General features: G+C 32.3%; 1 protein-coding gene across 3 annotated transcripts in view; it reads right to left on the bottom strand.

The window, feature by feature from the left end:
- Nucleotides 1-22,421, bottom strand: part of LOC127286831 (transcription factor SOX-13) — a 209,691-nt gene that overhangs the window by 30,007 nt on the left and 157,263 nt on the right. For 2 of the 3 annotated variants that reach the window (XM_051313436.1, XM_051313438.1), the window contains 2 exons: nucleotides 13,543-14,235; nucleotides 8,560-8,773 (listed from right to left, as the gene is read on the bottom strand). In XM_051313436.1, the coding sequence (XP_051169393.1) occupies nucleotides 8,560-8,773; nucleotides 13,543-14,235 (907 nt within the window). The remainder of the gene's footprint in view (nucleotides 1-8,559; nucleotides 8,774-13,542; nucleotides 14,236-22,421) is intronic. The other variant, XM_051313437.1, reaches the window with a different exon arrangement.

Below are 22,421 nucleotides of genomic sequence, written 5' to 3'. Positions count from 1 at the left end.
TTTTTTCTCATTACAACGTGGACTAATGGGCTAATAACTGAAACAGCACGTATATAGTCGGGAATAGAATTGCTTTGAGGCAAAAGCTTTGAACGTATGTAATTTTGCAACATATATATGGATGACGAAATGGAGGATCGCCGGTATTATTGACGTGTATTCGTATACAATATGAGCCTTTAGAGAAGGTGGTGGGAGGGTGACACACGAAGTATCTTTTTATTGATATAGCCGGACGCAGTGATTATACTTGGTGATCATATCGTTCGCATATTGACAAACACATAGTGAACACAGAGGAATCATCTGCGTTTCCCCGCGCGTATATACATTTCCATTGCTTCTATATATGTCGCCTTTCTCTCTCTCTCTGTTTTCGTTGATATATAAATTCACCCCATTCCATAGTATATCGTGCCGGCAGCATAGTAGCTCGTTCTGCGTCCGTTTCTCTTGCACCAGTGCACACACAGCCCGCCCACTCACCAACCCACAATACACCGCTAATTCCCATAAAGCACCGACCGATACGCAAATGGACAAACGGACGAGCCGCACACAAACAAAGTCCGCATGTCCAACCCCCCTTTATGTGTTTGCGCGGAACGTCCCACCTTTATGTTGCCTGTGATCTATAGAGATGATGACGTATATATATATAATAATAACGGTGCGCGCTTGGTCAACTCAAAATGTGTATATATATATATTTATACAGCATAGTCGCTGATCCGTGTATATAGAACGATTTCAACTGCACCTGCAAACTACGAGACTAAATCGAACAACCATCTCTTCATATATATACCACACTGACGAGAATCCCTTTCCCTCTAGGTCGCATTCATTCTTTTATGAGATTTATTTTCGAATTTACAAACCATCATCTAACGGATTATCCTTGTTTTTTTTTACTTTGGTTTTACTTATTCGATCATTAATGGTATATATAAGTTAGATATTTTAGTCCAATATTATGGATGACAAACAAATAGATGACAAACAGATTGCGGTAGAAATAAATTATTTTTATTTCTATCACGAAAGAATAAGTTAATGGATATGCAGCTGACAAGAAGTCTCCAAAAAGTTACATATTTCAGACGTTCCACTGTGTTTAGTAAGACTTCAAAAATGCACGAAGCCTGGAAAGTTTTTAAAGGTAATCATCAAAAATCATTGAAAACGTATGGTTCATATGTACAGAATGCGTTCAAGTGATATGGAAGATCATGTTAACAAATTACAGGAAACAGTAAATATAGATTAACTGTCGGTGAAGAAATAAGGGTTATCATCGTCTCTCGCAGGAATTAATATAGAAAAAGGTTTTTATGCAATATTCAAAAATTCGATTTGCAGTGTTATAGTAGCCCCATAAAAATGGACAGTTGTGAAAGCAACACTGGCGGTATTAGCAAAAAATAAACTTTTGTACTATAAACTGAAGATTCAATTAAACAAAAGGTGAAGAAAGATGGTCAGGTAAGCAACCAGGATTACTACTATGGATGTAAAATTTCTTATAGTATATTATTATTATTTATTTTCAGCCTAATGGCCCAGAAATGGACTTGTATATATAATCACTGTGCATCTTTATTCATATCCATCCTTAAACATATACATATATATCTATACATAAATTTACAATAAACTTAACGCTAAACCTCTTTACTTTTAAGTATTTTAACTATATTATATACAGCTGTTACTATTTTATTATCATATATATTTATCATTACATCCAATCATATATAAATTAACCTTGTCAATATTTACATCCGTAGTTAATTTATTAGTACCTAAACATTCTTTGAACAAATGATTAAAAGAACACCAGCCTTTTTCGCACATATTTTACAAATCCATACACTTTCATTTGCCCAATATTTATTGGTTCTTTCTATATTTCCACATCTAATTCTCGCTACAGTTTCCTGTTCCCAACCTATCCTTAGTTTTTTCAAATAATATGGTAAGTCAATATTTCCTTGTAGGGTTATATTTAGATTCACTTATATTTCCTATTCTAACCTGATTTTCTATATCTATACCTCTTTTTTTGATTATCTCACCTATTTTTCTCCTTTCAATCCTATATCTTTCAATTTCCATCGTGCTATACACCAAACTATTATAAAATTTTTCCCTTTCTTCTGAATATTTTTCCCTATTTCCCAATTTCCTTTTTTCTAACCAGCATAATTTAATAAGTCGTTCATCATCCTGATTCGCCACATGTTTCTCATATTTTATTGCTCTTAGAGCCCAATCAATATTCATTTAAATTTCTTATAGTATATTTTTATGAACTGAATCGAATTTGGACAATTTAAAAACTTACTCTTATGTCGGAAGAAAAAATTGAATTCCAATTTTTCGGAAATATACATTTATATATATTGGCATCCCAGGAATTGTCAGTAGACGTAGCGAATCGATCGAGAGAAGATGACGGTAGCTAAGTCGCCTGGCTGGGCGTGACAATGAGTAGCAGGTGTAAGTGCAGATATGGGTTTGTCTTCCGGCTGGAGGCGCCTTGCAGGTAACGGAGAGAGTTCGCCGCCCACGCGATCGACCGGCCAGAGAAGGAGACAACTGAGACGAGAGAGAAAGAGCGAATTCCGAATGGAAGGGGGTAAAAAGGAACTAGAAAGAGAAGGTGAATGTGTTAGTAAAAGCCCAGTGTATGTGTAAGGCCAAGTTAAAATACAATTCTGCAGTGCAGAATGGCACACAGCTTCACATAACAGGTGGAAAAAGCAGCAGCAGCGGTAGCAACGACGATAGAGAAAAATAGAGAGAGAAAAATAGTAGGGGAAGATAAAGAGCAGGAGAGAGAGATATATCTAGGTAAACAAAAAGAGATAGAATAATGAACAGAAAAGAGAAAAGAAGAGAGAGAGAGAAGAGACAACATCCAGAAGAGAAGGAAAGAAGCCCCCACTCAAGCAACTAAGCTAAGTCGTGCTCGAACATTACTATACGCCCTCTGCGACCCAAGAGGAGGAGAAAGACGAGACCGCCCTCCTCCCACGCTTCCTCTCATACCCTATTTCCATCTTTTTCTCTCGCCCTTGCCCATCTTCTCCTCCGTTTTTTTTTTCATTTAAAGTGTCATTCCCTTTAAATCTAATTACAAGTGTCATCGAGACATTCTTATGTATAAAGAATTTAATTTATACAAAAAAAAATTTTAATGCCTTATTAAGTGTTTAAAAAGTGGTAAAATCGATTGTTCAGGGTTGGGCATGTTATGCGTGCACTGTAGTTTTCTACGCAATAATATACATTCCACACTATATATACACAAGATACGAAGTTTTACGTACAGAATTTTTTTTGTACCTAAAATACAATTTTTTACGCTCCGCTCCGTTATTACATATTACGTATAAATACGTATTTTAAGGTTAATAAGAATTAATTAATAACATTATTAACAAACTTAAATTACATTATTTTACGTAAATTATGTTAAATTCGTGACGTGAATCTAAATAAACTGACCGACGGAAATGTTTCTACATCGATTGTTTTTTACCTAACCTATAGGTATATATAAAATTTTAATTTTACATAATACGATCATTTTTCATAATTAATGGGGATTATCGGATTATTCAAAATAGTAGTAAAACAAGCATCTATAAACATTCATTTTTTTCATTTTAATTTAATTATTTTCTTTTTTTTTAAATTTTTTTACTCTATATTTTTCCTTCTATATAAATTTGACTATTTTGAAATAATATAGAGAAAAAAAAAATGTTTTAATATATATGTTTTATGTGTATAGACTATATAAGTATGTATACGTTGATGGTACACATATATAAAGAAAAATTGAAAAGAAAAAATTCACGTTCAATAAGTTTATATACCTTCTATTTCCGTCAGCTGATTTACTTGAAGCGCACAAGTTTCGCGTTTCTTTCGCGAATGCCGATAAAATGGCGGGCACGGAAATTCTCTCCATCGACCTTCGCCTCTCTCGTGTTTATATATATATATATATGTATATACATATATAGCTATATACGAGAGAATTTTCTCGTCTCCCGTTCTTCTTTTCGAATCCGTCTGCACTTCCGGTTTCCAGACGTTATATTTTTTCCTTTATTTCGTTTTATCCTTCCATCGAAAATTCGTTTCTCTCAACACCGAGAAAAATGGCGTTCTTTTATTCGGCAAAAGCGAAATGGAGGATATTACTTCTTGAATTGCTTCTCCTCATCTCTCGTTCATTTTTTTTTCTCGGGCGCTTCGATACCGACATTTTAAGAAATATATATAAAAGGAAAACATTTTTCCCTCGTTATATATAGTAATTTAGGTTAAAGGTACTGACGTTACTTTACAAAACAAAAATAAGAAAATAGTCGCATTTTATATTTTTCAAGTAACGACATTTTTTTTTTGCTAAAAAAAACATATGAGCGTTTTTTTTTAAATTGAAAATTAAATTTTAAATTGTCGCGCGAAAATATAATATAAAATGTTTAAATTATATTTATCGATATAATAAAAATTAATTCGACATTTGATTTTTGCGAGTATAAGCGCAGACAATTCATACCGAAAAGTCGATACGTTTTGTAAAATCGATGAAAAAAATCGATATATCTCGACTTCTCGATACACAATTCGACATTGCGATGTATCGATAGAAATACCATTCGTTCTTGCGTAGTTTCATATATCGAAGCCAAAAATCGAAATACTTCAGGGTACGGTCACGATACAATAATCGAGATAATTCGATACAACAATAGTAATCGATCGATATATTTCGATATATCGATTCATAACAAACGATACATTGATATATATCGAGATATTACGTTATATCGATAAAAAACGATCCTTGTGTATTAGATTAATATTTAGAAGTCAAAGATCAATTCTTAATTGACAATTCCTGCATATTTGATTTAAAAAAATTCCTGACCAGTTAAAATTCTATCATCTTATAAATTTCTATTGCAAATTATAACTGAAATAAAAAAATCTAAAATATATGTAATTCAAATTTATTTTTCTTTATAATTAAATAATAGTTTCTAAACTGTGAATTTCGAAATGCTAAAAAGTCGAATTAATCAATTTAATGGGATATTCATGCGACATATATATATATACATAACGGATACCATATTTGTTGAGTGGATAATTTTTTTCTCGCCACGCGTCGTGCGACAAAAACGACGCGCGATGGAAAATCGCGCGTATAACTGGTAGCTGAAACACATACACATATACATTATGGCTTTTAAACCAGTTGTACCTGATCATTACGACAGATGTTATTCGTACTATTATCAGATTCCGGAATATAAATGTGGTCCCATAAAGGTTCGACGTCCGTCGTCGTCGTCGTCGTCGTTGTAAATGTATATATACATATACTTTTCAAGAATATGCTATATATACTGATCGCGTGATTGTGTGCTTAGTTTTGCGCAATTGACTCGATTATTATATCTTTTTTATAATACACAATATGAGGTCTGGGTGCATTTGGTCACAACCTGTCGTCGTTGTTTCATTAAATTATATCTATTTAACATTATTAGTTCACGTATATATACTGAATAATTTGTTGTGGCGAACATATAACCTCAAATATTTTGAACCAATCTAACATTCTTTTTTTTAAACTCTATAATTATAGTCACCTAAAAAACATATTCATGGAAAATATGCTAAAAATATATAGTTTCAAAATCAATGTTTTATGAAAAAGAACTTATTTTTATTTCTAAAAATTGTAAATGAGAGTGAAATAAAAAAAAAGTGCACTTTTATAAAAACAAAATCGTTGGTCATTTAATGACAGTACAGTTTATTGAGCAAGAGATTAATAAAGCAATAAAACTATTGTGCAAGAAACTTTTTGCGATCAACAGTTAAAAATACAAAAAAAATCCATTTTTATTTGTTACACATATAAATTGAGATGTTAAAAAAGTGAATCAATTTAAGAAAAAAAGATTGCAAATGCCATTTGACAAATTATTAGAAATTAATTCATTAGGCGTGTGTAAATTATATATGTAAAAAGTGGATTTTGCAGCAATTTTTGTAAATAAATAATATATCCAGAGAAATATTTTTTTAGCCTAATAATACTTTTTAATTTATTTAACTCAAATAAAAACTTTATTTAATTCAAAGAAAATTTATTTGAAACAAATAAATATATATATTTCTTTGGCTCTGAGACAAATATATATTTTTTCTGCATACAAAAATCAAACACGAAAAAAATCTTTTTTTAATAAACAAACATAATTCAATTTTCACATATCAGTGTATATAAATTTTCTAAATTGAAAATTTTTGAAACTTTGTTCAAAGTGTAATTTTCCCCCAATATATATATATAATAATATGGAGATAGTCATCACTATCATCAGTTATATATGCGCGCATCTTTGCATGCGGTTAACATCTCCCTGGAAAGTCATTAGACCTTCGAACTCAGGAAGATGAAATAGCTCTTTTTCCCTGCACACTTTTTTCTTTTTTTGTTTTTGCTGCCAACTTGCAGACTTTCTGCCGTATAGTATTGTTTTCGAATCTCTCCATTTATATATGTATATATATATATATATGCCCTCTTATAAAAGTGGAGTTAAGTTATAAGTGCGTTCGAGGAATTTCACTGGGAGGCATTTAGCGGGATTCTGTTGCTGCACGTAAATGACTGAGGTATAATAACGGTAATATCGCGGGGCATTATCTGCACGCGTTCTCATTTTTGTAGAAATTGTTGTCGACTTTTTTTTTTTTTTATATTTCTCCCCAAACATCGTTTCTTTTATTTTTTTTTCTGTTTTCGAGGCTTTTGTGAGCGCATCACGATGATGTATATGTGTACTTTGTAAATCTTCAAAAAATTTCTTCTTCCCAGGATAATATATATAAATAACGTGAAAAGGATTCTTCAGAATATATGGAGATCTCATGGGAAAGCATTTTTGTCATGACATCGGGAATTCTTGTTATAAGGAATGAAAGTGCGCATAATATCTGAATTTTTCACCCTTTTTTGGAATTTTTCTCTCTCCTTGTCATTTTTGTATAACGCGAAACGGAAGTTGTTTCGCGAGCTTTTCCTATATACTCGACATCCGGTTTGCTTTTTGGAGGACATTAACTCGCAGTGACAGCTAACTTGATGCAGTCGAGTTCGCTATATATATATATAAAGCTCGCGTATAGGAAACGTGTAAGTGTCTCATTTTTCTTGTGTCGTCGAATTTCCACGCGACCGCGATTCTTTACCGCACGTAATTACATAATTCCCTTCATGGGTCCCTCTCTCAACAGTATCAACTGGCGCACATGTCGTATACTTTCTCTCGGCAATATAACTGACTCGCATTAATCTCAACGTTTCAATCCTTATAGTAGTCTAATATTAAAAGACCATATATATATATATATATTGTGCAATAAGAATAACAACCTCGTGATAAATGACCACAAACTCCATTCGCGGGAAACGTTACTCATTATTATCTGTTTTTTTGCAGAAATCCCTACAATGTGCAACAAGATCATTTCCGGTCAATTTTAAGATATATATACACAACAGCGTGGTAATTACAATGTTTTTCCTTTAGGATTTTACGTCTTGCGAAATGAAATCTAGACTTTCTTTTTAGACACGTACGAGCAGCTGCACCAATATGCGAAATTGACTAGGAGCGACAAAATAGAAGATTTCCTGACGGGAAATTAAAATCGTCATGTAGTTGTTAGAAAAGGTAAGTGAAATGTTTTTTTTAGAAAACTGAATCGTAAAAAATAAACCTGTTAGAACAGAAGATTTTCTGTCGAAATAAACAGAAGACTATAGCGCTGCGAAAAGGTAAGTTTGATAAAGGATTTATTAGAAAACCGAATCGTAAAATACAAATCTAAGATAACAGAAGATTTTCTGCCGAAATAAAAAGACCGTTGCGAAAAAGAAAGTAGGTTATTAATAAAGGGTTTATTTTAGAAAACCAAAATGTAAAAAATCTACCAGAACGATAAATCCAGAAGGAAACATAATCAGAAAAATATGATCTATTTGATATGAATTGAATGTGAGTTAAGAAGGTAAATTTTGCATCAGGTCAGGAAGATTATATATTTAGTTATCGTCGATCTAGGTCTCTGTGTGTTATCTCATTGGTATTATACGATCAAATGTGATATTTCAGTCAGATGTGGCACTACGCACGAATTTCTCTCAATGATTTTGTGTGTTAGGTAACCCCGAGGGGATTTAATGTCCAACACTTCCTGCGACACAGTCTCTCTCTTTTCCCTCGCCTTCCCTATATATACACATTGGGTGACGGCATTTCGAATCGAATAAATTTAGACAAATCGATCACATATCCTCGTGCGTATATTCAATTCCCCCTTTCTGGTAAACAGTTCCTGAATCTAATGATCCAAAGACGATTCAGAAACGATCATAACCATTTTGCCTTGGAGGGAGGGAGATTTATTAAAGACCAAAGTAGAACACACATATATATATATAATAAGACTCACCTTCATCTGGTCTGGCGTTTGCAGCAAATGATCCCTAAGCAGTTGCAATTGCAATATCATTTCCGATATTTTTCTTTCCTTCTCAGCAACACTCTCTGCACAGAGAACCCTGTGCAATGCTGCAGCGCCGTCCTGAAGACCCGTGTCTGAATTCTGCGACCTTCCGGTTCCGGTTGGCGAGGGTGCGACACTATTTGCTATGCTGCTGCTGCTACTGAAACACATAAACAATCTCGTTTTATTTCTTCTTCCATTGAAGATATACTTCTTTCTTGTATATAAAAGAAAAAATTATTCTTGCGGAAAAACTCGAAAAGAAAGTAGTAAAAAAAAACCTGCTAGAAATATGATATTCTTTATATATTTGAAGCCACAATGAAAAGCATGCTATACAGAAAATGAAACGCTTCCCTTTCAGGGGAATTTCAGTTAGCCGACCTCGATTGATTTTATGCGCTTTTTCCGCTGCATAATGAAACCTGTTATCCCCGCATTTTCATCAGCTTCATTCGATAGGTCTTCGACAAGGGTTTTTTTTTTTCATTCTCGAATTGAAAGTGTGGGTGTGTTTTAGTTTGCAAGCTCTCTCTCTCTCTCGGGCTTGTCCGAACAGAGTGAAGGGAAGGGGGTTTCGCGCTCAGTGAATAATAGATGGAGCCGCGGCCGCGCAATCTCGACGGGACGAGTGTGTTTGCCTCGGTGATAGGCCCCCGGATACCGTCCCTGGAGCGTCCCTTATAGTAGCGTGGCCACACCGCTGACCCTCTCCGCGCGTCTCTTTTAAACCCACGGCTCTTTTATACTGCGGAAAACGACCACGAATAAGTGATACACAGGTCCATTGTGTACAATGCTGCCGGGTACATCGGTGGCCTTCTCTGCTATTCTTTGACTTTTTTAAAAGTCCTTCAACATATGCTACGCTGAGCTCTCAATTTTCGTATCTAGGCCACTACTGTGTGTATCAACTTTCTGCTGTATTTTTTTCTTGGAGGTTTTCAAAAAACGTTGAGAAAAAAAAAACAAGAAAGAAAATTATAATCTTCTTTATGATTTGAGTGGCGTACGAACCAACAACTGGAATAATTAATTTAGAAGAAAGAAAAATAAAAAATCTATAAATGAGTTAGATCAACAACTTTTGTTAATTAATTTAGATTTTTTCTGGTGAGATTGATCCTCCATTACTAGTAAAAGCAATGGAAAACTATACCTAATGCAAATAGAAACACAGTTGTTCAATTAGCCCTCAATACTGAGATGTTAATAAAACAGGGAGGGATATCATAATATTTTAAAGAAAACAAATCATAAAAGAAATCCATATGGTAGAATGAAAACCTCCGATAATAACTCAAAATGGTATGAAGCATAACGGATTGAAAAAATCATCAAAGTGGAAAAATAAGAATTAACGAACACTTAAAATATTCCTGTTGAAATTCAGCTAGAATGAGTGGAATAAAACACGTACCAAAGATAAAAATAGGGATTAATATAGAGTAAATTAACACTTTATTGAATAATTGTAAATTGGCTTTAAATACATGAAAACTTGAGAAAAATAACTTTAGACTGAAATTGACCTGAGGCGAACCGTACAATGTGCATACCGCAGGACCGAATTTGTACGACTAACACCCAAAATGCCGGTAGGTACTGGAAGTACCTGGCTTTTTCCTTTCCCTGAAATTTTCCTTTAACTTATTTCCTAAATCTGAAAATACAAAATTATCGTTGTAATTTCAACAATTCCACTAAATGGAAACAGAAGATCCGCATAACCGAGGAAATAAGGGTCAACGAGATAAAAAATATTCCTTAGAAAACTAAATCGTAAATGAAATGAATGCGTATGTCTGATTAGGACAAGATTCGCGTACCAAGAATCATAATTCTTTCTTTCAGAATGGCCTTGAGCGCGTTTCTTTGATTTGATATTTATCAATGAATGGGTTTAGGGGCTACCGTCACTATTAGCGCCCTCACTTGCTTCAACAAAAGTCTCATTGTTATTATTATTGCGCGTAAAGGGTTTATTTTCTTCGGACGGAGATAAACAGCCTCTCTTTCTCTCGTCACACACCGATCGCTCTTCTTCGCCGCAAGTAATGCAATTTTATGCGCGCTTTAATAAAACGTACACGAACTGTGATAAATGGAAGACACATGTTTATTAAGCAGATAGTCGCGGCGATCTCAAGCGACAAGAAAAAAAGAAACATCTTTTCTAAAATTATAAAAATTTAAATATTCTAGAATCTGATCCAAAGTGATTTGGCAATCTATTTGAACAAAGAAAATTGCAAATTCACTATATGTATACAGAAAAAAACGAAGGTATGGAATTTCTGGCAAGAGGTAACGTCAACGAATCTGTCGACACAATGGTTGACAAATTCCTTTCTCGCAAAAGAGGTAGAGAGAGAGAGAGATAGGTTCGCGTATAGAGATGAAAGCGTCTTCGTTGCAAGCAATAAGAGAGTTACGTGTATTGTATATAGTGTATATATGCCCGAGGTGGCAATTTCGGTCGTAATCATTCATGATGCATAAGTGGAGAACCGTTTAGGCCAAGCAGTCCATTTATCACAGGCCCACTAAATCTGCCATATAGTATTCCTTTGCATAACAATGCCGTTCGGATTCCACACATTATGGCCTTTTATCCCTACCGATAATTTATGTTAAATCATTTTTCAAAAGCTTATGTTTCTCATATATGCATGGCAAAATTGATGATATGGGGGGGGGGTATTTCCGATAAGATATTTTTTTTCTTCTTTTACCTCTAGTTACGCTAAGTCGCCAGTTAAAGTATATTCTTAGAGATGGTATAAAGAGGCGATAATTCACCGATTCTCTCTCTCTTTCTCTCGCTACAAAAGTTGAACACAATCCAGAAAGTAGGCTAAACTAATGTCGCGCGTGGTCGTTATGACTTTTTTTCCCGAATTTTCAAAAAACTTTTTGGCCCACTGTTATAATATAACAGCCTTGGTAGGAATACCTTGAAGGTATAGGAATTGTATAATAAAATTTAGATTCAGAGTTTACGACTTGGATTCTAAAATGTTGCAGTTCAGATAAGTATATACACTTTAGTGATTTTTTTTCTTGTTCTAAAATCCCATTCTCATGTTATCCGAAGCGGGGGTCAATTATACGAACCTCGCGATGGGGGCAGGTGACACACAGGCGAATGCAATCTTCTTCTTCTTCTTCAAGGTGGATACACTTGCTATTAAATCCGCTTCTAAGTAAGCGTTAAAAGCGTTCGTTAAACGCTTGCATCGTAAAGCCACAAAGTCAGGCCGTAAAACGTTGGTCGTTATCAAATAGCCGAGCACAAGATAACTACGAATATAAACGAGTCGCGAGTATAGTAGAAGAAGAAGGAAAAAATACAAGAATGCCAAAGACATCCATTTGGAAGTATAAATTCCTCTTGATGGGAAAGATATCAAACGAAAAGGACAAAATCAAAAGTCAGATAAGAAATCTCAAGGGAAGAATTCTTATCTTCTCGGCACTTGGCATTTAATTCCTTATCTACCTCTGTTATATTATAGTCTTTCGCATAATTATATATACGCCAGAATCTCATAGAAGGACATTAAACTAATTATTACAATGCGTAAAATATTCACATAATGAAAAATGGTTTATAATCATAATGGATTTAAGAAGCTCATTAATATAAATAGAAAAAAAAAGTTCGTTTCTCGATTGTATAAAAATACAGGAACAAGAAAACCAGATGTTTCTTATATTTTTTTCCACAAAGAACTTATTATTATCATCATCATGCCCTAAGAGCGATATCGTTACACTCGTTTAATAATCGAAAGAGGTAGCAGCAGATTGTGCATGAATCGATGCTTTGTACTCTCTGATATCGTTTGATAGTGTGTATAGTGTATAACCATCAGAATTTTTTGTCCAACATGTCGGAATGTATACAATGTGATGATGAAAGCATATATATATATTTTTTTTTGAAGGTTATAAGGAATTCAAGCAAAGCGCAAAAATACCAGAGTGAAAAATTAAAACAAATTGGAATCTTCTAGATACTTCATAAAACCTTTTTGAAACTTTCTAGAAACTTGAAAAAATCTTGAAGCGAACTTAACGAATATTATCTATATATAGACATTTTATTGAACCTTCTGGATTTCTAAAATTATGTTCAGAAATTTTTTTGTAACTTTCGTTAAAAAATTTAACGAACATTCTAGAAAATTTTTGGAAACTTCTCCTGCAAAACTTCTTGAATTCTTTTAGAGACTTCGTGAAATCTTCTGAGTATTTTATGGAGAATTTTCTAGAAACTTCATGAAAACTTCTTGCAACTTTGTGGAATCTTTTATAGCATAAAAAATTCTATATAGAAACTTCATGGAACCTATACTAGAAATTTTGTTGAAACTTTCTAAACATCTCTAGAAACTTTATAGAAGGTTCTTAAAAAAAATTAGTGTAGCATCCAGAAACTTGATGAAATCTTTTAGAAGCTACATATATATTAAATAAGCTTCATCGGCAAAATAAAAATTCCTTAGAAAACTAAATCGTAAATATCTAGAATTTGAATTTTTCCCTAATATGGAAATTTCTACATTACAGAGACATTAGTGTTGGAGATACAACGATATTTATAAATATTTAAGGTTTTAAGTAAAATTCAGGTGGAAAGGGAAAACCAGGTACTTGAGGTAACTGAGTGCAATTCCGGGTTGAAGGATTTTGTTAGTCGTGCTATTATAGTACTGCGGATAGCATTAAAGTTTGTACGGCTCACTTAAAGAATTCAGTAAAGAATCTACATTAAAGTCAATTCTACGTTTGTTAAATTAACATTACAATTGTTCAATAATGTCTTAATTTATCTGTTACAATTTCATCTTTCATCTTATACGTGTTTTACTTCCAAATAACCTATCCAGTTTCAAAAATTAGCAAAAAAAAAGGTGAACTCACCTGTGAGTGTTGTGACTGGTAGGTGTCGATGATGGCGGAGGTGTCCGCCTATTATTGGTATCGTCCTGAAGACAGAGGGAGCCAGTGTTCATTTTGCAGGTAAGCCTCTTGAGGACGTCGTCCATGGACCTCTTGCTTCCGGCGGCAGTTGGTCCAGTGCCGTTGTTGTTGTTATTATTATTGTTATTATTATTTTGTGTAACGGTATTATTATTATTATGATGATGATGATGATGATGGTGATGATGCACCTGATGGGTGTAATAGGAATCGGCGAGTACAGTGGGTGGTGAACCACACTCGGATGAACTGGCTGGCTCAAGTATGCCACCCGACGATGATGATGTATTCGTGTGATGATTGTGATAGGACAAATTCTCCTGATTCGAGAGGAATAGTACCCTTTGTCTTTTAGAGGTTGGCGGTGAATTTGGAGATGGGGACGGTGAGTCGCGTAATTCGGGCTCACTCGTTGTCCCCGGCGATGAGCAACCTGACGACTCACAATCCGGTCTTCGTAGGGAATAACAGTCCTCAATGTCGACGGAGGTGACCTCTTCGGGAATGTCACCACCTGCACCCGCCAAAGACGAGGTGGTGTCCTCCTCCTCTTCGCCCGCCACTGTACCCGCACCGCCCCCGCCCTCCGATAACTTAGTTGGTGGCGACTTCCTCTTAGAGGACATCCTTAGCCTGAAACACAACAATTTTTTCATTAAGTATACAAAAAATCATTATTATTCCAAAAAGAGGGAAGTAATTAGGACAATTTTGTAATTGAAGAAGAAAATATCGAAATTGAATTGGATATGGGGAAAATTCACTTTGGAGAAATGGTATTTCATTGATGAAGAAATAGATAAGTTAGGCAATCGAGAATCGGAAATTGGTCGAGGAATTAGAATTGAGGCGTTTACGGTGAGGCGAATGATGGCTCGCTCCTCGAGATGGCAATGAGCCGTCGATAGAATAGTTGCTGCTCCTTACATATATTCCAATAGATTTTGGGCGCCGGACACATCACGAGCATCTAAACTACCTGGGCATTTGCCATGGCGTTAATTTAGTCTCTCTTGCAAATATATACTAGTTGCAAGTTATCCATTAATTTCCGTCCTACAAATTACTAAATCTAAATCGCGCAATTAGCGTTACAAGGCTATACTGCTGCGTCATTGCTTATATATATATATATTCAAGCAAAAAAAAAAATCAAAAGAAACACATATCTGAATTTGTAAAATATGTAAACACATCATATATTATACTTGTCTCTTAAATCGAATTCAAAAAACGGATATAATTTTTTTTTCTATCGTGATTATATTTGCTAGACAATTTTCTTTATGAATTTTTTTCTTAGGAAAAAATATTTCGACTTTCAATTCAGAGTGATTTTTGTCCCGATGTCAATCTCGTGGCGTTATTTTAATAGTATATTTTTATTGGCAAGCTTTACTTTTTTTTTTTTTAAATGTTCGCACACAATGTAATGAACTTTGCATAAATTTAAATATATAAATCCTCAAGTCTGCAAATTTTAACTTTTAGATATCTATTATTTTTATGATCAATATAATAGTTCGTGTGAATGACACATTCCATTTCTGATAAAATGAAACACATTTTTAATAAATTTTTTTTTTATATTTGACATTCATATCAATGTTAGTTAATATAAAAATGTTACTAAAAAATAGTAATAATAATAATTATTATTATTATGTATAATAAAAATAATAAAACAAACAAAAATTCTAAAAAAGGGTATTTAGAAAACCTGAAAAGACACAATTTGAACAATCTGAAGAAAAAAAATTGAATAAAGATTTTCTACTTTGCATTTTATATTTTTATCCTTAGAAATTGGAATTATTATTATTATATTATTATTATTTTTTATAATGATACGTTCTTTTACATATTTTTTATTAAAAAATACAATTGATTGAAAATATGCGCGGGAAAAAGAAATATGAATCAATAGTTTTCAGAAAACGTTCAAAGATGGCGTCACTTGTCTTGTGATTCCCCGAGTTTTAAATTCGTATCCGTTCGACAGTGAAGAAAGTTTGACTCTCTTTCTCGACAAATTATACAAAAAAAAAAAACACAAAGTAATCGTCTTTCATAATAAATTTTGATCAATTCTCAAAGACGGAAATAACTTTCAGGGAGAAGATGGTTAATATTTCTTGGTTTAAGAAGAAGGAAGAAGGTGGAGGTGGAAAAGCAAATATTGCCTTTGATAAGTAGCGGAGTTTGATTTGGTTGGTTGATGCGCGCGCGGTGGAAAAAAGGGGGAAAATCGACATCAAACGTTCGGCGTTTGGAAGCGGCGGTTTCGTTCATTTGCAAAATTGACAAGAGTTTCCAAGATGTCTATAGATATATAGAATATGTAAATATGCATTTGTTTTCTATGTATATATATATGTATATATTAAGTAGCTGAGATTTTTTTTTTCGTGAGCGGAAACATTGTGACGCTCTTGTGTGTATGTGTGTATATATAGATGAGTACAGGTCGTTTTCCAGTTAATAAAAACAGAGAACGGACGGGAATATTTTTACAAGCATAATCGCGGCCAGATGGTGTCACTGATGAGACGCGCACACGACACATCGTTTCTTGTTCAATCGGTAATATAGAATTCTGCTCCGTTTTTAATTTAATTTAGTTAACCTTTAATTTTTTCTTCTGCGGTTATAGTAAATATCGATGAAAATTTTTAAAGTTTATTTTTTATTTAATCTTTTGGTTTAGAAAACCATGATAGAAAACCTGAAAAGACAAAACTATTAAAAGCAGTTTCTTTTTTTTAATTCCCAATAATCATTTTTTTTATTTTCGATAATTATTGTTATCATTTAATGATTATATAATAACGAAAAAAAAATTTAAATCTAAATAAAATATATCTAAATTATTTATTTTCACTAATTTTTATTTTTTTTTTAAATAAAATTAGCGAAAAAAATAATTTTTTAAGAAGAATGATGAGAGAAGGTTATGGATGGGAGAGAAAAGTACATTTTTTTAAATATTTTATTTATTCCTTTTTATTAGAAGTGCATTTCATTACAGTATATTGCAAATTGACTTCTTCTTGGAACTTTATGACTGTACCAAGCACATGAATGAATGACGATTTGCGTGGCGCTGAAAGTTTCGCGAAGCAAAGGGGAGGGGAGAGAGAGAGAGAGTCTCGGGAGGATTATCTTTTACAGTTCAGGCGGGAAATAGTACATCTCGCGAGTTTATCGCAACTTCATTATCACAACGCAGTTACAATATCCTCTTGTCATTATTTCAGGCCAACAATCCCAATATATAATAATTATTATTCAAAAAATGTGTACAATATTCAAAAAAAATATTTTTTTTTACGATTTTATATTCGATATTTGATATATCGATATTAAATATTAATATATCGAGATAATATATAGAATAATCGATACAGTAAATTGATAGATCGATATGTTGATATTCCAACAGAATATCTTGATAATACATTGTATCGAATTCTGTATACAGTACAACGATAAATTGAAATTATTACACACACTGGAATTCGCTATTTCAATTAAAACAGTATATATAGAAAATAGTTTCGAGTCACATGCCATAAGTACTTAATTAATTATTCTCATTTTCTTATATATTCTCTCTTCACTTTTACATTTTATAATTTATTCTTCTTGCATAGAAACTTTTCATTAATGAATCAGTTGAGTAATAAAGTTTGATTAATTGGTTCGATGATTCAAATAGATCAATTAAATTAACATGTCTAATTATCATTAATTGAAATGGATTCATGGCATTTATTTATTTAATTTAATTTTAATAACTCGCGGATAATGAAAAGTAAATTAACAAATTAAAATACACATATATACAAAATGTGAAAATTATTTGTAAATTAACAGAAACTGTAATATAATTTGACACGAAGATCTTATTTTCATTTGTCAAAAAATATTTGTCTAATAACTTTTTGTTCTAAATTTAAAAAAACTGTATTTTGCATAAATAAAATTTTATTTAGGGAAAATAAAAATTTTTATTTAAATCAAACAAAATTTATTTGAACCAAGTAAAATTTATTTGAAACAAATAAATATTTATATGGTTCTAAGACAAATGTATATCTTTCCTTAAAGTATAACAGCGCGCATCTTGACAATAATTTTTTTTTTTTTATATTAACGGTGTGATATGCGAGGAAATAATTTATTACGAAGTTGCAACATATTAAGAGGTTTTGTAAACTGAATGATGCTCGGAGATTAATCTGCTCGCTTGTGCCGTTCTTATCAGGAAAGGTCGTACATCCCAGTTACACTTTGTTACTCCATAGATAATTTATCATTGAAACTACTGTTATGACTATATTTAAAATTGTACTCCGATCTTATCATATGTGTGTGTGTGTGTGTGAATTTAATGTCGATTATTATGTAGTCGGGAAATATCGAGAGTCAACGGTTTCCATCTGTATATTCATAGCATCAACTTCCTCTAGTAATTTTTAAAGCAGTTGCCAAAACATTCTTGTGTTTTTTGAAAGAAAGAAAGAGAGAGCAAGCACAAGAAAAAACACTCAATCCACTTAAGAGTCTAGAATAAATTTTTTTTTCAAATAAATAGTATACGTTTCACACACTCTCTTGATATATATATTTTTTATCTTCAATTTATTTATAGGGCCTTTTTGATGCACTTTTCGACAATAAAATATCGAAAACTTATAAATTTCTACAAATCTAGAATTCAGGTACTTCATTTTTGTTGTTTTCTCTTGTTTTATTTTTGCATTCTTCTTGTTCCTTTTGTCGTGAGATTTCGAAAATTTGCAAAGATACACCATTGAAAATTTTTTCTCTTTTGTTTTTGAAGGTCAATAACTCTCAATTTCCTTGTGTAAGTTAAGTAATGCCATAAAATTTCGCCAATGAAAACTGCAATTGACAATAAATAGCCAAAAGTCAAAATTGCAAGAATTCGTAAAAGAAATGCTTTTGATGAACTTTCATCTATTGATTCTTTCATTGAAATTGACGGTATTTTTGAATCGTAAAACATCCACTTTGACATCAATCCATTTTCAATAAATTGAAGGAGTTTCTTGTTATAATTATCAATTATGGGAAATCCAGGTTCAACAGCAATGACTGTTCCTCTGTAAGACAGAGTATCATCCAAAATATTAATTTCCATTTTTTGTTGCAATCTTTTCATTATATTTATTTTGTTCATAAGAATCTTAGGAGATAAAGAACATGATATATTTTTGTAATGAAATAATTTATTTATGCAAATATTAACATGACTCACATGTTTTGGTTTTTTAGATCTTTTTCTCAATTGTTTAAAGTACTTTGGTTCATTGTCGCTTTTTTCAAAGAAAGACATAACAGATGTCTGTAGAGGTAGATTGGTAGCAGCGAGTTCTTCTAGTGAATTTATTTCCTGATATGCAACTGCTCGCAATTCCATGGTTGTAATCATCGAATGGAAATATCCCGAGTAAATTATGCAGATCAGCAATAAAGTACATAGGACAATTCTTTCTCGCACTCTTTGTGGACTCTTTGGAAGTCCCAATCCTAAAATCAAACCTCCAATGTCAATGATTTTCCAACAATGTTTATCAAATTTTAAAAGTATGATAAGACCTTTTAAGGTAAAAATAATCAGTATGTTTGCAACAATTGCAATTAACAATTGCCAACTCAGTGCATTTGCATTGAAAGAATTATCATGTAACTTTGGAACAGCGATAAGCATTGGCGTCAATTGTATAATACGGCTGTAAAGAAATTTTCTTTGATGTAATGTGTGATAATATTGTAGTATATTAAATATTAATTGTGCTTTTAGTAAAATCAAGTTAGGTTGCTTATTTGAATTAACTTTTTTAAATTGCATCGAATAATTCAAATTAACTGATACAGTTTTTTGCAATTCGAATAAATTGTCAGTTTTGATTGTTCTCAAAAGTGTCAGTGTTTGATTAAAGAGATTATTGCCTTTGTCTGGAAACCAGGATGAGATCATTAAATTTTTCCTAGTCTTGTAGATTTTACTGAAAGGATTAAATTGATGAAGAAATGAAATCCTTCTTGTGATTGAGAAACTGGTATTTAAGTTCAATTTGACATCGACTAATTGAAGAACAGTAACATCTAAAAATTTGTCTTGCCACTTTATTTGCAAGAATATCTCGTAAGTCATTTCTTTGTGCTTTGAAAAGTGAACAATTAGGCATTTTGGTCGTGTGTACTGATGCGACAGTTTTTCTATGATTTCAAACTGATGTTTTAATCGGAAATTTTTTCCTTCCGAGAAAGAGATGATGATAAATAATGTCGTTTCTCTAGGATTTCTACCAACGTGTCTGTGAATTGCGAATGATTTCTCTGTTTGTTTAACTGTTGTCAAAAGCGTGGGCACATGGAGACTAATTTCTTGAACAAAGTCATTGATTTTGTGCGATTGATGAGTGTTTTGTTGGTCAATGATAATCATTACCTGATGTTTGCCTCCCTTCTCGGTGATGTAGCGAACGAGACTATTTACCTCCTTGAGTTTGTAATTCACATTTTCATTTGGATCTGCACAAAGATTAGTGAAACACAATAGCCATAGTATAATGCAGCTATATTTTACAAAAATTGGCACCATTTTCTACTGCAATTAAACTTTTCTGCTTTTACGTCTTCTTGGTTTGTTAACTAAATTCTGTTTGTTGTGCATTTTCCAAGGCACCGCTTTTAGTAATAAATATTTTACAAGTTATTTTATATTTTTTTTACCACACATTATTATGTCACGAAAATTGTTTCTGATTTATGATAACCGCTATTATCGAGCAATTTGAAGAAATAAAAATGTAAGGTATTGCGAACTGAATAATATTAAACGCAAATTTTGCGAAAAATAAAACGATTTTATGTTGATATTTTTTTTTTGCTTTCAATAAATTGTGTATGCACTTTTTATTGTTGTGTATTTTGTCTATCTACACGGAAAAAAATTTTCTGGTAATTCTTTAACATCGATTTGAAGATTTTACATGTTCCTAAATCTATTAATTCTACAGATATTTTCTGTAAGGATTTAACGCATGCGCGAAAACAATGCAGTGATTCGCTTAAGGCTGAGTACAATTGAGTGCGAGAGGTTAAGGCGAATTTAGTGTTTTTATTATTATCATAGTGTCGGCAAGAAAGTTTAATTAAAAAGGAAACGTCTTAAGTATATAAACATTATTATAGAAATAAATTATTAGAAATTTTTTATTTTAAAATTAACTGTAGTGATTAAGTGAGAAAAGTCGTTTGTTTCAATTTCTCGACATAAGAAAAAGTGGATTTATCATAAGTTTTGAAAACTTGCTCCTTATTTTTTTTTGTTAGAAAATTATTGAAGGATGAATTTATTTACATAGAAGTTATACTAATTTATACAATAATGTTCCGCGAATTTAATGTATTCGGAGGAGAATATAACCTATAAGAAATACTCTACCAAATATATATTATCCCCATATAGTATACATAATTTGGTCACTCAACAGTTTTTAAGAACTGTAGCTCAAACTTGTAGAATTAACAGATTTTAATGCCAATGATTCTACATATTTCTCTATTTGGAGAAACATCAGTAGATGGTGCACGAGTTGATGTAAATTCTACAGAAAATTTCTTTCCGTGTAGGCAACGTTTCATTATTCATATTTTTGTATATAGAATATTTGTGTCACCGAAATTCTTTTATTTTAATTTCACAGAAAGTTATAAGGGATTAAAATAAGCTGCAACGCTTATTATTTTAATCCAATTTTGCTTATTTTAATATCAAAATGGATTAAAATAAGCAAATTTGGATTGAAATAATAAGCGTTGCAGCTTATTTTAATGCCTTTTAATTTTCTGTGTTACTTTGATTTTAACGATTAGAAAATATATTTGAAAATATTACTATAATTTATATTAGTTAATTTTCCAAGAATTTCAATTCATAAACTAAAAATTTTAATTTTGAAACTTTTTTTGTTTAAGAAAGAAAACTTATTATGAAAAGAAAAGATTTTTTTTTCTGAAACATAAAGTGAACGTTTGTGTCGAGAATATAAACACAAGAACACTGGATTTGACTTTCTATAAATGGTACAATAGAAGCGTCTCAGTTTTCGGTTGTATTTTGCTGAGCATCTGTTAGGGCTCAAGTGACAAGATGAGGGTGTCGGGGGTCATATTTGGGGTGGTCTGGACAATGTCAATTCTAGAATGAACTACTAATAGAGAGACTGTCGAATGTAGAATACATATGTATATATAATGTATCGCCACACGTTTATTGCATTTTGACTTCCGCTTTTACAAGTTGCCAGAAGTCCCATCCGGTGATCGTATTATAGTCTCGCGCGACGGGACATGTTTTAACCAACTTCTCTTCCACTACAATATTTAAATGTATATTGCTCGAAATCAAAATTAGTTTAATTTTACTAATTATTCTGTGAAATCTCGTCTGACTTTATGTTATATAAATTAAATAATATTAATTATAATAGAATAAATAAATAATAATAATTAATATTGTTTATATTATAAATAATAATTTTTATGAATATTTAATAAAAAAGAAGGAAAGAGAATATATACGTTCATGATTAATTGGTTGGAGCCCACACACACTGAATCTTCGAAGCGACCCTGCACCGATTTTGCAATCACACCCCTTTACCTTTTACACTAGTCACGTTGTCACCCTCTCGATTGTAACCCCATTGGTGGTCCTTAATGCGGGGAACCCTTCAATTATCCTGTCCGCACAAACTTGAGGGTTCACTATACACCTGTAT

Source organism: Leptopilina boulardi, unplaced genomic scaffold, assembly GCF_019393585.1.
Source record: "Leptopilina boulardi isolate dan_hultmark-lab unplaced genomic scaffold, ZJU_Lbou_2.1 LbouV2_362, whole genome shotgun sequence".
Lineage (NCBI taxonomy): Eukaryota > Metazoa > Arthropoda > Insecta > Hymenoptera > Figitidae > Leptopilina > Leptopilina boulardi.
This window is presented reverse-complemented; position numbering and strand designations above follow the sequence as displayed.